Consider the following 15,880-nt stretch of genomic DNA (forward strand, 5'->3'; position numbering starts at 1 on the left):
ATAATGGGAGGGGTGCTAGGGAGAGAGAGGCGTGGCTTTTTCATCAACGCAGGCGGGCGACCGGCGGAGGGAGGGAATGAAAGACAGCGGATTTCTCCGTCGCGTTTTACGCAGGCGCGTATGCCGAGGTGGTTTCCTTGCCCTTCCAGGAGAAGGCTCTCGCGTGTGCGCCTGCGCAGTCGAGAGCGCGCGGCTGCCCTGAGGAGTTTGTGAATGATCGGTGAGGAGGAGGCGGGGGTCTTTCTTCTGCGAGGGTCGCTTTCCGGTGTGTGGGGGGGAGTAGGAAGGAAAGGAGGAGGAGGAGGGAGGCTGCGGTGTTGTTGTGTGGCGTTATGATGCTGGGCTCAATGTGGGAAAAGCTGAGGGAATTGCAGGAAGGAGGCTAGGCCGAGCGAGCTGAAGTCCACCGTGGAGCCCGATTTCGTGCATATTTACGTGGAAGGAAGCCCGGGTGACTTTAGTGGGCCTTACTCGCAGGGGCATGCATAGTAGCTGCGCGACTTGGACTTGTGCATGTTAATTCGCAAGTAAGCTACTCAGAGTTGAGTGGGTCTTACAGCAAGATAACGTGTATTTAGAATTTCAACCTCAGTTTCCGGTCAACATGCTTTTCTTGCCGTCTTGTGCATGCTTTATAAATGCTTCCCTGTGTTGAGCGAGACGGATTCTTCACGAAATGTGCGCAACATCGTGCAGCTCTTCAGCACAGCCCTAAACATGCTTACTCACAAATAAAGCTGTTTGGTTTGTACAGGTCTGTTTCTCAAGTGTGTTTAGAATTGCAGCCTTAATCATTCCGAGGCAGCCTTTAAACCGCCCGGAGCTGTCTAGCTGCTTTGCACTTCAACTCCCGTCAACATATTATCATGGCTAATATTTAGGGTTTGATGGCAGTTGCAGTCCATAAAATATGGACAGCACCAGGTTGGAGAAGGTTGTACTAGGGTGATTAACAGTGTGGTCCTGTAAGTGTTTACTCATCAGTAAGTTCTGCAAGTTTTTGGTGAGGTTGTGCCCTTATACATAGGTCTGTAAGTAAGACCTTTGAACTGTGGAGGACTTGCTTTGGCTAAATGTGCTCAGTTTTAAAAGTCAAATCAGTCATGCTCAGACTTTCACAAATTCTGAGAAGCAGGTTCCCCTTTATTTACTTAACAACGAATTGTGCTTGTGTTCTCCAGCAACCACCATAGAAAGGCATGCTGCCTCTGATAATGGAGCTTATATATAGCCATCAAACTGGAAGCCATTGATAGGTTTCATCTTATCTGCCTGGTTGTCTTGCAAGTGTTAGATAAGAGGCTGAAAAGGTAAGGTTGGGGCAGATGTGAGGTGGGGCGAATGGGACATAGTACATGTTTAGGTGGACAAAATGAACTGCAGGATGGATGAGTGTTTTCTGCCACATGACTGTAAAAAGTGCGTGTCTAAAAATACACAACCAAAACTTTACATAAATTCTGAATTTAAAACTTGGTAAGAAAACTATAGGAACCTCCCCTGCAGTTGGTGAACATTTGCTAATGCCTGACTTGAATTTATTGAAAATGTGATCTGACAAGTCATTTGTCATTAACAACTAGCACAGAAAGGATAGTTGGTGGCCAAGTAGAATCAATGCAGTATTTTCAACTCAGCTGAGTTGCAGTCTAGTCTGTGAATGTCTTTCCTTGTTCTCAATAGAACTTACCTTTTAGTGAAGATTGTAGTCTGCATAGTTTGCCTAGGGGAATGTTGCATTGAGGTCTGGGACTTATTTCTGGAATGATACAGTTAGACTGCACATCCCCCTTGAACTCCAAGGAACTTGTATATGAGGAGGGTTATATGTAGCTACTTATCTGTGCATTGGGATGGGTGGAAGGTGTATTGGGAACTACTGGTAGATCAGGAAGGATGTCTGATTCCCAGGTATTTACCATTAGCCAGCAACAAAATGAATCCCCTGCTCCTCTAAATTATATTACTGACTTGATGAAAACTTTGGGTAGCAAAAGTGGGTTTTTAGGTGGAAGGACTGTGAACTCCATTTAGTTCTGGTACTCAAAACAAATCTCTAGGGATAGAATTCTTTAATTTTAAGCCTGTGCCTTTTATACCAGGCACCATTCAGTGGACTGCTGTGTTTTTATAAACATAGAACCCATAAGCCAGAAGTTTGCTCACTCCTGTTGTACACAAGCTTTAATTTGCACAATGCAATATGATTTGTATTTGTTAGCTAGATTTTCGTCCTGTGAGGCTTTGAAGGAACGCAAGTGGGCATACATGTCTATCCCTTCCCCCATGTTTTTTATCCACATAGCAACCCAGTAAGGCAGATTAGACTGAGAAATTGTGACTGGCCAAAGGTGACTACTTCCTTGCAGTAGGGGATTCGAACCCAGGCCTTCCCTTTCCTCCCCTAGCAGTTTTGCAAGGTTATTGTATTTGATCCCACAAATAGTGAAGGGGGTTATTAATGTCTGCTGGGGAACTCAGCTGAAACAGTGGCTTGGCAAAGGTACATATTAGCACTTCCAAAGCAGAGGTCACATTGGAAGCCAGTCCCAGAAATTCAGTTCACTGTGAACAATTAAGAAAGTAGTTTGAGGAAGCAGTTTGTAGACCCCTTGATGGCCTAAACCAATCTTTGTTCTGTGCTATTGGCTATTTTGGACTGCTGTGAAAAAGGCAAGCTGCATGGTAGGCGTAATTAGAAAATGAATCAAAAATAAAACTGCCAAGATTGTATTCCCCTTATACAAATCTTTGATGCGCTTACACTTAGAATACTATGCAGAGTTTCTTGTCACTTCACTTGGAAAAGGACATCATTGAGTTGGAAAAAGTGCAGAGAAGAGCAGTAAAATGATCAAGGGGTTGGAGCAATTCCCCTATGAGGAGCAGATTGAGACAACAGCTGAGATTGTTTAGCTTAGAAAAAGGGGGAGTATGGGGAGAGATGATAAAGGGGTACAGAGAAGTGTGCCATGGAGAAAGTGAATAGGAAGATATTTTTATCCCTCACAATATTAGCACCTGAAGCTGATTGGTGGGAGATCCAGAACAGATCAAATAATTCTTCACATAGCACATAGTTCAACTATGGAATTCACTTCCATAAGATGCAGTGGTGCTCACCAATTTGGATTACTTTAAAAAGAGATTAGATGAAACTATAATCTTGATGGCTATATGTTATTTCCAGATCTGAGACAGTATGCCTATGTAAACCAGTTGCTGGGGAACATGGGTGGGAAAGTGCTGTTGCATTCATCCCCTGTGTGTGGGATCTCATGGACAGCTGTGTGAACAGAATGCTGGACTGGATGTTCCCTTGCGCGGATCCATCTCTTAAGCTCTCATGCCGTGTCAGTAGACTTCTGCCCTGCTCTTTCACCATCTCTCTTAATTAACTTGGTACATTTATTTTGATTTATCTATAGAAGCTACCGCCAACCTGCATTCAGGTCTTGAGTTATTATTGGGGCCATGGTCTCAGTTTCATAAATAGAAGGGGTTTGATCCTGATTTAGTCATGCTGAAGTGCAGACCAGTGTAATCAAAGGCATTTAAGATAGCCATGATTGCCATGTCCCACTGATTTCAGTGGTTGTGCTTAATGTTCCCACTGATTTCAGTGGTTGTGCTTAATGTTTAACTAAATATGAGTCGAACCCCAGTCTGTGATCATGTCTGATCTTTCAGTTCTTCAAGTAGCCCTTTGAGATACACTGCAGTGGGTGGGATTCAATAATGTCCTCTCTGTAGAAGGTTCTGATCCAGCAGAAGAATTTGTGAGCAAAGGGGGCAAGCAGCCATAAATTTTGCAAGTCCTCCCTTCTTCTGCAGCTCTAGCCCGTGACCACTTCCGATGCTGTTTGAAAGCCCTAGGGAGCAAATTTACTTTGTGCGTTTCTGCAGAGAAGGAGAGCCAGTGAAAAGCTGAGATAACAACTTCATGAAGGCACATCATACTTCCATGGTCATTTCAATGCAGGATAGGATTTCTTTGCTCAAATTTCACAAATAAGGCTATGTTCCTGTGCATGCTTACTTGACTGCAATTCACATTAAATTCAGTAGACTTAATTCCGAAGAGACATGCACATGTGTAGGGCCTCTCCGGACACCAGAGCTGCTTTGTGGAATGCTGCAGATCACTCTGCAAAATGGGATCAATCTACCTTGTCCACCTGAATTACATTTTGAGAAAAAGAAAGTGAGTTGCTTGCCTAAAGCAGGAGACACCAGGGAGTACAGGCAGGATGAAATGGACAATGTATCTACACGGCCAACTCATGAAAAATGAAATAAAGACTGGAAATAGAACTGGATGTTCATTGGATTTTATGTTTCAAAAGTAGAGTTGCCATTACATGTTTCTTTGTTTCAGAAAAAGGATGATTGTAGCTGTAGTCCCGCATACCTGGAAGGCACTAGCCTGGGGAAGGCTGCAGTTGAACCTGGTCCAGTTATGCATGTTTAGGCAGGGAAAAGTCATCCAGCTTTTCCTAGTCAGGCATGCTGGCTGGGGAATGCTGGAGTTGTAGGAGTTTGTGGTCTAAATATGCATAGGATTGCAATCTAATGCCAATATTTAGTGCTATCTTTCATCTTAAGGCAGACAAAACTTTGTGGTTTTGGTCGCCAATTTTTCCTCTTTCCAGCCCCTTCAGCAGCATTCTGGAGAACATGGGAAATTACTTCATATACTGGACTCAGTAAAGGAATTCCTTGACTTTAGATTTTTAAGATGATTTTTTATGTTGACAGTGCTGACAACTGTATGAAAGTAGACCCTGAGGCATGACTAGCAAAAGGCTAAGTGAACCAACAAAATTGAGTTTTAAAGAGCCACTTTATACCTGGCATGCTCATGTGAAGAACTGACATGTTTACTTGAGCACTGTTGAAGTTATTTTCCTGGACATGGAAGAGGGCCTGCAACTTCCCACACATTCCCCTTCTCAAGTTTCACTGCACAAGGATACCCCCTGTATTGACACTTGTATTCCTGAGAGGGGTTAATCCTTGGGGCCTCCTCATTGCAGAGGGCATCGCACCACTACCAGAGTGGCCTCAGACTGGGTCCACTTGCAGTTTATCTTTGTAGCATGAGTTGCAGGTGGAGTTTGTCAGCATGGTTGGCTCATGTTTCCTGCTATACTTGTGCTCGCTAAAAGTTGCAGACTTGTCTGAAAGCGAAGGGTATATGGTTATGTTGTATAGGATGGGCAGGATTTGTGCTGCAGTTGTGCAAGATGGGAGTGGCCACCAGAAGGCCCTCTCTTGTGTTTACAGAGCCAGTGTGAAGTAGTGGTTAAGAGCATGAGTATGGCAGTCTGGGTCCTATTCCCCACTCAGCCATGGAGCCAACTGGGTGATTTTGGGCCAGTCACAGATTCTCAGCCCAACCTACCTCACAGGGTGGTTGTTGTGGGGATAAGATTGAGAGGAGGAGGAGGAGAATTATGGGAGCTGTCTTGAGTTTCTTGAAAGAAAATGTTGGGATTATAAAATGAGCTAACCTCCTCTTTCTGCAAGCTGTTCCCTCAAAATAGGACCTTAAGAGCTGGTGTGTGTGTGTTGGGGGCTTATATGGGAGAAAGTGGTCTTTCAGGTAGGTTGACCCCATGCCATACAGGATTTTATGGGTAGTAACCAGCAGTTTCTGGAAATAGACCACAAGCCAGTGATGCTATTTTATCAAGGGAGCTGCCTGTAACTGGACCTGGTTAATTGTCTGGCAGCAGCATTAGAAAAATGGCAAGTCAGAAGGGGTCTCCTGGGCCATCGTCTGACCCCTGGCTCCAGGCAGTTCCGCTCATGTAATAACCACCATGTGCTTATCCAATCTTTCCCTGAACACCCTCAGTGATGCCCCCCCCCACCTCCCGTGGAAGTCTCTTCCATATCCTAGGGTTCCTAACTATCAGGAAGTACTTCCTCACATCCAACCTGAAACCTGGTTCCCTGAGCTTTGCCCCATTGGGGTGTGTCCTTTCTTCTACTACAGGGGAGAACAGGTCACAATCCTCTACTGTGTGGCACCCCTTCACCTACCTGTATGTCACTATAAGATCCCCTCGGAGTCTCCTCTTCTCCATGCTGAAAAGACCCAGCTCCCTCAATCTCATCTCTTATGGCACCCCCCCCCAATTGTGTGCTCAAGTTGCAGAACAGTTTTTGAAGGTCACGGGATACAATTAAGGTGCATGTGTGACCATGGCCAGGTCAGATGTCTCTAGGAATGGGTGCAGTTGACACAGTAGGCTTAGCTGTGTTCAACACACTCTTAGCCTCACTCTTGGCTGCTTCCAAGACCTGGGCATTTGATTTGGCACCAGGTTCAAGAGTACACCCAGACTGCTGTCCTGACTCTTGAGAGGACATATAACGTCATAGAACACAACCGACCAAAAGTGCCTCTGTTTTGTCTGGATTAAGCTTCCACGTGTTTGCCTTCATCTAACCCATTACTGACATCAAGCTAGAAGGAAGTGGGAGGCCTCAGGTCCGCAAGGGTCCAGTCCGCATTCTTGGACTGTACAAATTGTAAACTTTTCACTATAACTGGACAAGCAGGAGCTAATGCTACATTCACTGAGTCTAAATCAAGTACAGCATCCAGGTTGGTGCACATAAATCAACTTAGGATCACAATGCTAACAAGTACTTTTTAAGTGAATAGGGTCATTTTAGTAAGATTCTTCAAACTGTGCACAAATAGCAGTTCCTGGTAATTAAATGATTCTTGTGTGTCCCTTGAAAGCATACAGTAGCCTTTCTCAACTCGTTGCCATTGGAGGTTTTTGACGTCAGCTCCCATCAGTCCCAGCCCACATGGCCAGTGGTGAGGATTGCTGTGAATTGTAGTCCAAAGCATCTGGAGGTCACCAGATTGGGGAAGGTGGTTATGCAATAAGAAAGAATTGGCAGGTGGGAAAGGTCTTTTCCTTGCCTCCTTGAGAGGAGCAAGGAATGGGAACCCTGCATGTCCGCCCAATGCCTGTTTTTGGATAACCTGTTTTTTTCTCCTTTGTATAGCTATTAAAAATTCAGGATGTGTTTAAGTCTAAATAATTTGTGCAAGATAGAAGACAATGGGGCAAAAGGATAACTGATTAATTCAAAGTATTTGAAAGGATTCTCCTTTTTGTTCTAAACAAAGTAGTCAGCAGAGGTCAGGTATACCAAGTGCAGCATAGAACTGGAACTGCATTGCGTGTGCTTGCCATGTATCACAACTGCAATTTTGTGAGCATTGTGAATACCCTCGTGTCAAAAATCAGTTTTCAGCATTTCAGCTGTACACATGAATATGAATCAGTTGTTGGTATCACAGTTATTTTTGATCAGCAGGTTTGAGGAAAAGAAGTGAAATGTCAGCCATCTGTCTGACAGAAATTAGTGAATCATGAATTATTGAACTATCAGAAGAATATATACAACAAAGCAGGAACATTCTTTTCTCAGCAGGTCTTGAATATTCTGTATCTTGTGCTCTATTTCTGATATTCAGAGGAGGGTGCCAGTGCAACAGCCATGCACAAGAGGGAGGTGTTGCCTGATGCAGGGAAGCCCAAGGCTTTTAGGAGCACAAAAAGTCTTCAGGGAAGAAAGTAATCAGGCAGCATCCCCCTTCGTCCAAAGCAACCCAGTGGAGACCGAGCATGCTGCCTGCTGGGGGATGAGACACATAGTCACAAAAACCATAGCGAGAACCACCTCATTGCTCCGGTCGGGCATTTCCTGGTTCACACCAAGAACTGTTTTGAGCCCCAGGGACGGAAGTGAGAGCTGTCCATATCAACTAACAGAGAAATCCAAGATTTTAATGTAGCTGAGGTTGGGCAGCAAATAAAGTGCCAAGAGCCAACAGCAAAATAAATGAAGAATTCCTGCCTTTCTAATTCACTTCCTTTTTTAAATAAAATAAGATAATAGCCCCACAAATACAAGTTTCAAAGCAGATACATTTCCTATTTCCCATAATGTAAGTTAGCAGGAACTGTGGTTGGGCAAGAGTGACTTAATGACTGCTCTGTAGTTTACAATGAAAACTGAGAATATCCACATTCAGGTTAGGCTGTGACAGTTTCATCAGACCCTGTGATGTTGTGCAAAGTGTAGGAGACCCCTCTTTTAGTTTAGAGGTTTGCCTGAAGCTGAGAGGGTAGTTTAGGGTAATTTATCGCAACATGGCTTTTCATCTACTGTTTCTATCCCTGATGTTACTTGTTGGACTGAGAGGCTAGTATACAACAGGCCTATAGAGGTTGTGCTGTCTGAACTGTTGCTTGGGACCTCCTTCCAGGCCAGAACAACATTTCAGTTGCCTGTAGAAGCCTCTTACTCATTGGAAAATATGTTTTTAAGAGATCTTTAGGAGAGTTGTTGCAGGTGATCACCAGATAGACATGGGCAAGAGAGAAGAGGGTGTATGTTTTTAAGTACATCATTGGAATGCAGATAATCGTGGTGCTTGAAAATTAAGAAGGAGGGACATTTAATTTATGTAAGGCCTTTTTAGTGGTCACTGCTCTCTAGTGGTGTGGTAACTTTGTGGTTACTGTGCTGATTGTGCCAAAAGCAGTTTTCCTGTGTGGGTCACTTTGAACCTGAAAGCTTTGCTGAGTGAACTGAGAGTGCCTGCAGATCTGTGGTTGCGTTAGACCTTTTGTTATCCTGTATCCAAACTGTGCAGCTAAATTCTATATATAATACCCAAAATAAATAGATGTGTGAAAATACAGTGCATCAACTTTTTATTCATAATGTGAAATGTGTTGTTTCCTAGCCTTTCAAAAAAAAGCTCAAAAAATGAAGTTGCAGAGAACCTGGCTTATAGTGACTTTGTCAAGTTGTATTTTTTCTAACTTGGACAACAACTGTCCAAAGAGAAGCTTTCGATGGCAGCATTCCCTAATATGGTTTTGGGTGCTGTAGTCCAACATGCCTGGGGGCTCCAGGTTGGGAAGGGCTGTGATGACTTTAAAGTGTCTACGGTTGAAGGAAAGTGAAGAGTTTGACTATAGTACACAGATTCAGCTCTTAGCTTGGTTAAAATGAAGTGAAGATGTTGTAGTTTTATGCATTATATTCATAAGAGTTCATATATGTTATACAAAATAATTTGTGGACAGACCATTCTGGCAGTTCTTATGATTTTATTCCAGAAATATTTATTTATTTAAAACATTCATATGCCGTCCAATTGTGCCACAGCACCTCTGGGTGATTCACGATCATGAGATAAAACACAATAAAAAACTAATTACAACACTTAAAAATACAATGTTAATAAAATACGGATAAAAATACAAAATACGTGAGAGCCAGTGTGGTGTAGTGGTTAAGAGCATGGGACTGGGACTCACATGATCTGGGTTCTAGTTCCCGCTCAGCCATGGAGCCAACTGGGTGACTTTGGGCCAGGCACAGACTCTCAGCCCGGCCTACCTCACAGGGTTGTTGTTGTGGGGATAAGATGGAGAAGGAGAATGATGTAAGCTGCCTTGAGCCCTTTGTAGGAAAAAGGCAGGATATAAATCGAAACATAAATAAATAAAGTAGCATTGGATGCTATCTAATTTTGAGCTGCCCCACTAGTTTTTATTGAATTTTAGGTATTTTTAAAGAAACAAATATGCCAAACAATATATAAATAAGACCTACAACTCCATTTAATCTCAGTGTTGATAGCAAACAGCTTTTAGCTCAGGCTGTTTTAAAATGTTTGTGGTTGCCTCCCTCTAAAGCAACTGCAAAGTAAATGAATACAAATGATGCCTCTTTTTTGCCTTTTGAATATTTCAGAACTAATTTATAGCAGCTAAATGTTTTGTTTTAGCAGAGCAATAGCTTGGGGGCTCTGTTCCCTCCATGCACAGGTATTCCCAAAATAGGAATAGTTATCAACTGGCAGTTGTTAGTGTAGGAGGATGCTTGCAGAGAGGATCTGTGTCCTTGAAGAAGAAAGCTGCACTGCAGTGTTTTCTTTTTAAAATACTGGACCATTCCGTTATGTGTAACTGACTTGCATCACTCTGTTCTAAGGAAGGGACATTGCCGTGCTTCACTATCAATACAAAGCATTCTTTTGAGGCAATTCGGGGGGGGGGGGGGGATAACATAATCCTCAACCCACCTCCCATAGGAATTGGTGGTACCTTTTAAAAACTGCCGCTGTAAATAACATTCTCTTGTTTCTTGTCCAGGCTTCTTGTCAGAATCTGGATGGCTCTTTTGAAAAGGTCTTTGGGGTTATTCCTACCCCAAATAAGTGGAGCAACAATTCATCGAAATTTCAGGTATTTATCGCAATGTGGTTAACAGAGCATAGTACAGAAGATGTCTTAACTTTTGAGTATATTTTGATTGCATTTCTTAAAGCAACATAAATCAGCAGGATGAAGCAAATGTAGCAGTCATATTCCATATTTTTATACCACACAGAATAATATTGTATGAATTTGTAGTATTGTTAAGGATACTCCAAATTCATCTTATTATTCAAAAGAAATATTCTAAAAGAATATGCAAAATAACCACTGAAAATCATTAGACCTTTATATATGTCTTGTCTTGCTATAATATGATTTGTTAACTATTCCCACGCAATTCCAATCTTGAGTAACCGGTCATTCATTACTAAACCAATTTCCACTTGGAGACTAATTCTATTCAAACAACAGTGAGCAGTTTTATCCCTGATTTCAATCACGTTGCTTCAATTGTTCACTTTCACAAATCCCAGTTTGTTAAGATCAGCATTTAGTTGACATTCTGTTATTAAGGTCTTCATGTTTTAGTTTGGTAGTTTTAAAGTGCAGTTCAGGTAGCAATCCAAAATATCCATCTTTGGGAACAAGTTCAATGCAACTTCTGAGTTGGACATGGCTAAGATAGCCCTATACAGCCCTATTTCAGAAAGCAAATGTTGGTGGTATGGAGGTATAATCCTTCTTTCCTAGTGTGCTATAGTCCTGACCCAAATCAGGACTGCACACTCCTACTCTGGAGGACGGAATAAGGGTAAGCCTCAGCTAGATGCTTCACAATCAATGTTATATTGAATTTGACCTTCATGCTTCTGTTAAAAGCACTAAAATAGGAACAAACACACACACACCCTTGCCAATTGAATGTATATATTTATGACTGCTCATCTGGTGACTGTCGTCTCTGTAGCAAAGAAATCTCTATAAGAAATGAAGCTAGAAAATATTGTAGGTGTTTATTTTAATCCCTCCTACAGTCTATATATAACTGTAGGACCGAACTTTGCAGTTTCATCTTATTTCTACATAATGAAGCACAAGGAAATAATTCTAGTGGGCAGGTTGTCTAATGCTTTCTTGTGGTATTGCAAAAGACCAAACTGTTCTCTTAGTTTCTTTGTGGTAAACCTGGAGTAGTGCCACTTTCTCCTACTAAAATAAAAACCTGGGGGAAAGACAGTAGAAACACCCAGTCAGGTTCAAGCTAGAGACTAGATGATGGCTACAGTAGTAGCTAACAGGAGAAATGGGATCAAAAGTGTGGTATTCTTATAAGTCTCCTTTAGGAGTGGTAGGTAGCATGAGAAGTAGAAGTCTTTGGAACACACTGCTGTCTTTTTCATTAAGGGCATGCAATTCAGAAAATGGTTATACATGCAAGTCCATTGAAATTAATGGGACTGTATACTACATACTGTGCAGGGTTGCATTCTTGTGATTTGTGTGACAGTGCTTGGAGTATGTATAAAGATCTGTCCTGTGAAGTTCAACCTGCAAGACTAAGGCTTGAATAATTTTCTTTTCCTTCTTCTCCATCTTCTGCTCTTAAAAAAACAGAAACAGGTAGTTTCAATTTCTGGCATCTCCCACTAAAAGGCTGTTGGGTAGTAGAGCAAGGAAACACCTCTCCCATTGGTCTTGTACAGCCACCACTAGTAACTGGAGTAGACAGTTCTAGGTTATTGGTCTGGTCTGACTCAGTAGTCCACTTCACGCTTTCAAGAGAATGCATGGACAGGACCGCGTAAACACAGACCCTGCATTAGCTGGGAGAGTTTGGGCAAACACAAATAGAGCTCCTGATCAGACCTTTCCAGTTCAGCACAGCAAGGCCTAACCAGAGGGAGCAGGGCCAATGCTCCTGGAGACGCAGGAGTGGGACCAGTGTACACGACCCCATTCACCAGTACATATTTTAAGCCCTGCCATGCTGCCTTGAATTCCTGAACAGGGCTAATATTCTGAGCTTCATGCACTCATAAAAATGCCCTTAAGTTCAGATGGGTACAGGTATGCACCCTTCCCCCTTTTGGCATTCAGTATGTAACTCTTCAGGTGTGCGGGGAGTACTTGTGCCAAATACTTCTTGTTCAAGAAGGGACAAAGACCCTTGACATTTGTTGTGCCTTTATTGTGTAATTAATGATTTGTGGAATGAGAGCACTCATGAGAGAAGAGCTGGCTCTTCGTGAGTATCTTGAGTGGGTGATGTAAACAGAGAGGGGAGCAGCCTTGAGGCCCCAGTTTTGCAACTGGAACTGGGGGCTGGGGCCAGGCAAGTGGCTTGGATGAATGGTTTGCACAGGTAGACATTTCCCAGGTTTCCCTACATAGCAAATGGATTTCTTGCCTGCCATTTTGTTTCAACATGTCACCCTTCATTAATATAATTATTCCATGTGGAGCTAAATCTCTGATTGGCAGTGGCTCTCCAGGTTTTCAGACAGGATACCTCCCTGGTCCTTATGTGGTGATGCTGAAGATTGAACCCAGGACCCTCTGCATACAGAGCATATGCTCTGGCAGCAGGTGCTCTCCTTGCTTTTCAGAATTACCATGTTTCCATTTTTACATTTGGCTTTCACTTAGGGATGCAGAGAGCAAGTTGGCAGCTTTGAGAAGCCTTTGTGCTTTACTTGTTCATGGGATGTAAACTCAAATATGCTGCCATTTTTGGCTCCATCCCTGTGGCTTCCAGCACCACTTTTAGAAGGTGGCTTCCAAGAGCTTCTCTGGAATGGATGTTGGGCTTCACCCTTAGGCTGAAAAGGGTTGAACACTTTTGCATTTCTAGCTACTGGAGTTCTGTTAATCCAGTTATTTAGGAAAATAAAGAATGGCCACTTTAAAAAAAGATCATAAATGAATTGCTTCTGAGAAATAGAAGAATGAATACCTTTACTAAAAAATATTAACAATTATATTTACTTGTGGATTACAAAAATAGGCAAAATTTTGAGCAGAGAAGCCATTTCCAAATTCTCCTTAATTCCACTGAGTGTCAGGTAATGTGACTTAAACTATCTTGCTCATCTTCAACAAAACTCTGTCATTTCACGTAAAACAGCATGCCACAAAACTAAAACTGGGCAACCCTTAGGTCACATATGGCTCTCAGAGTTGGCCTGTGCCATTCACTGCAGATGAATATTGGCTCTGTGATGCTGCCGCCACCACCCTTTTCCAAATGGCCTGCTGTGGGGCTGACTGGGAAAGAGGGTATGTGAGGAAGATCACTGAAGGATCTTCCAGGGTGCTTCTCTGGAAAAAAAATGACACTTTAGTCACATTTCATGTTAACCATTGTGCAATTTGCCTGGTAAACAGCTTGGAATCCTTTTGGGAATATCAGTCCGATTGTATATACTTTTACTCAGAAGTAAACCCCTTGAATTCAGTGGGATTGTTAAGTGCACAAAGGATTATAGTCTCATTCTCATTGGCCAGATTGTCTTTATACAAGTCTTTCACCCTAGGGGAAAAGGGTGGAAAAACCTGTCAGACCAGTATCTAATCAGCATCAGCTTTCTGTGTGAAATCAGCCCTCAGTGTGGAAATGGCTAGCTATGTACTTTTTTCCCTGTCTGATCTCCTTTCATCCTAGAATATGTCCCAGAATCTGCAACATGCTTGAGTTCCTCAGCAGATCAGCTTATGTGGAAAGGTTCCCGGAAAGGCAGTTGTTTGAAAAACACTTTGCTGCATTCAGTCACCTGCACTTTGATCCCTACCTGCCCTGATTTACATTTACCGAAATTCGTTCTTTGGTAAAATGCTGATTTTAAACTTCCAATTATGTTTTGAAGGCAAGGGAGGTCACTGTGATGCCATAAGGTTCTTAACTGGGCCTGTGACTCTTGGGTGAACCCTGGTGATATGTCTCACATTCTTACTTATCTTTTGGCAGTGTCAGCGGGGCGCCCTGTGCAATACAGAAGATGACAAGTGTGCGAGTGGTAGATAACAGTGCCTTGGGAAACACCCCCTATCACCGTCCCCCGAAATGTATCCACGTGTACAACAAAAGTGGTGTGGGCAAAGTAGGTGACAAAATTCTTCTGGCTATAAAAGGAGAAAAGAGGAAGGCCTTAATCGTTGGCCACAAGATGCCTGGTCCTTGCATGACTCCCAGGTTTGATTCAAACAACGTGGTGCTCATTGAAGATAATGGGAACCCCATAGGGACAAGGATTAAAACCCCAATACCTTCTCTGCTGAGGAAGCGGCAAGAATTCTCAAAAGTGTTAGCCATTGCCCAGAACTTTGTGTGACAAGCAAGAGAAAGTCCTGCAGGATTCTTCAGAGTAGTACCTTTTCTCCTGCTGATATCTGAAGAAAAATACTTTACAAAAATAGTCTTTGTACCTTCATGTGAATTGGATACCTCTTTTTGTGATTTTGTTTTGAAGAACTTCTTGTTGCTCTTTCTGTAAAAATTATTCTGACTGTATCATTAAAGCTCAGAGTGTTGATCCACCATTTTATTTTGCATTATTTGTGTCTTGGACGGTGGGCTTTAGTAAAGTGGGGAGAGAGAAACAGAGCATATGATATGGCTCACTCTGTGGGGTAAGGAAGGACAGTCATATGAGGCCTTGAATGCTGATGTGCTGTGTTAATCTCTAATTAGTCACTTCGGTGTTTTCCTGTTTTCTGAAACTTTTGTTGAAACATACTGTTCAGAGAAGTCTTGTTTAGGCTCTGACTAGCAAAAAGTAACTTGCCAAAATGCAAAAATAGTTGTACCACAAAACTCTGGTGCCTTGGTTTTAATTTTAAAAAAGGAAATTGAGAAAAAAAGACAAACAATATTGCTTTTCCAATTTCCCAATTTTCTGGCTTTGCCACAAAAATAGCATTACCTCTTTAGTAGCCAAGAGATTCCTCACTGGGTTAAGAATTTTCTCCCCTTTTTATTTTGTCTTCCAAGTCATGGAAAATAATCCAGCATGCCTCTCAATAGCAGTTGCTCAGGAACATACCCAGGAGAGAGCTACACTCTCCTATTTTCCTTGAGATCTGCATGTGTGGTATCTCATTGGCCACTGTGGGAACAGTATGCTTTCCTAAGTAGGCCTTTTGTCTGAGCTAGCCCAGCTCTTCTTACATTTGTATGCCTTTCACATCTCCAGTCCTTCCTATATAGTTCCAGATTTGATACTGAGAGCAGAATAAATTAGTAATAACAGGTGCATGCAGATATAACATGCGCACTTCTGACTGTAGAACCTGGGCTGCCTTACTGAAGAATGATGGGTTTTCGGGATGTGTGAATATACCAGGCCTTGGGAGGTGGCATTACTTTTGACTCAACAGATAGTGTCTAGAGAAAGTTAAGCACATGCATCCTGTGGGCTTCAGTGGCGTATAAATATGCTTAGTTTTTTCAACATTCTCATGAAATTTTTAGAATAAATTCAGCGCATGCTGTTAACAAACCTCTCATACAGAGAAATAACATTTAAGTATAATAATTATTCCCTAGTAGTGATGGGATTTTGTATAGTGTCTTAGAAGGCTTATTTTATTTTTACATTTGTATTCCACCTTTCGTTGTGGAATTCAGGGAAGGGCAGATGGATTTCCCAGTAGTCTCCCCTCTAAGCACTGAA

General features: G+C 42.4%; 1 protein-coding gene across 2 annotated transcripts; it reads left to right on the forward strand.

The window, feature by feature from the left end:
• The first annotated feature begins 106 nt into the window (after window positions 1–106).
• Window positions 107–14,747, forward strand: MRPL14 (mitochondrial ribosomal protein L14). 2 transcript variants are annotated; one of them, XM_044446424.1, is made up of 3 exons: window positions 107–220; window positions 10,206–10,298; window positions 14,176–14,747. In XM_044446424.1, the coding sequence occupies exons 2-3, from the start codon at window positions 10,225–10,227 to the stop codon at window positions 14,537–14,539; spliced, it is 438 nt and encodes a 145-aa protein (XP_044302359.1). In that variant the 5' UTR covers window positions 107–220; window positions 10,206–10,224; the 3' UTR covers window positions 14,540–14,747. The 2 variants fall into 2 exon arrangements, with proteins under 2 accessions (XP_044302359.1, XP_044302271.1); XM_044446336.1 differs by lacking the exon at window positions 107–220 and adding an exon at window positions 1,173–1,310.
• Window positions 14,748–15,880: the final 1,133 nt, after the last annotated feature.

Source organism: Varanus komodoensis, unplaced genomic scaffold, assembly GCF_004798865.1.
Source record: "Varanus komodoensis strain SLA01 unplaced genomic scaffold, ASM479886v1 scaffold1, whole genome shotgun sequence".
NCBI classification, from domain to species: Eukaryota; Metazoa; Chordata; class Lepidosauria; order Squamata; family Varanidae; genus Varanus; species Varanus komodoensis.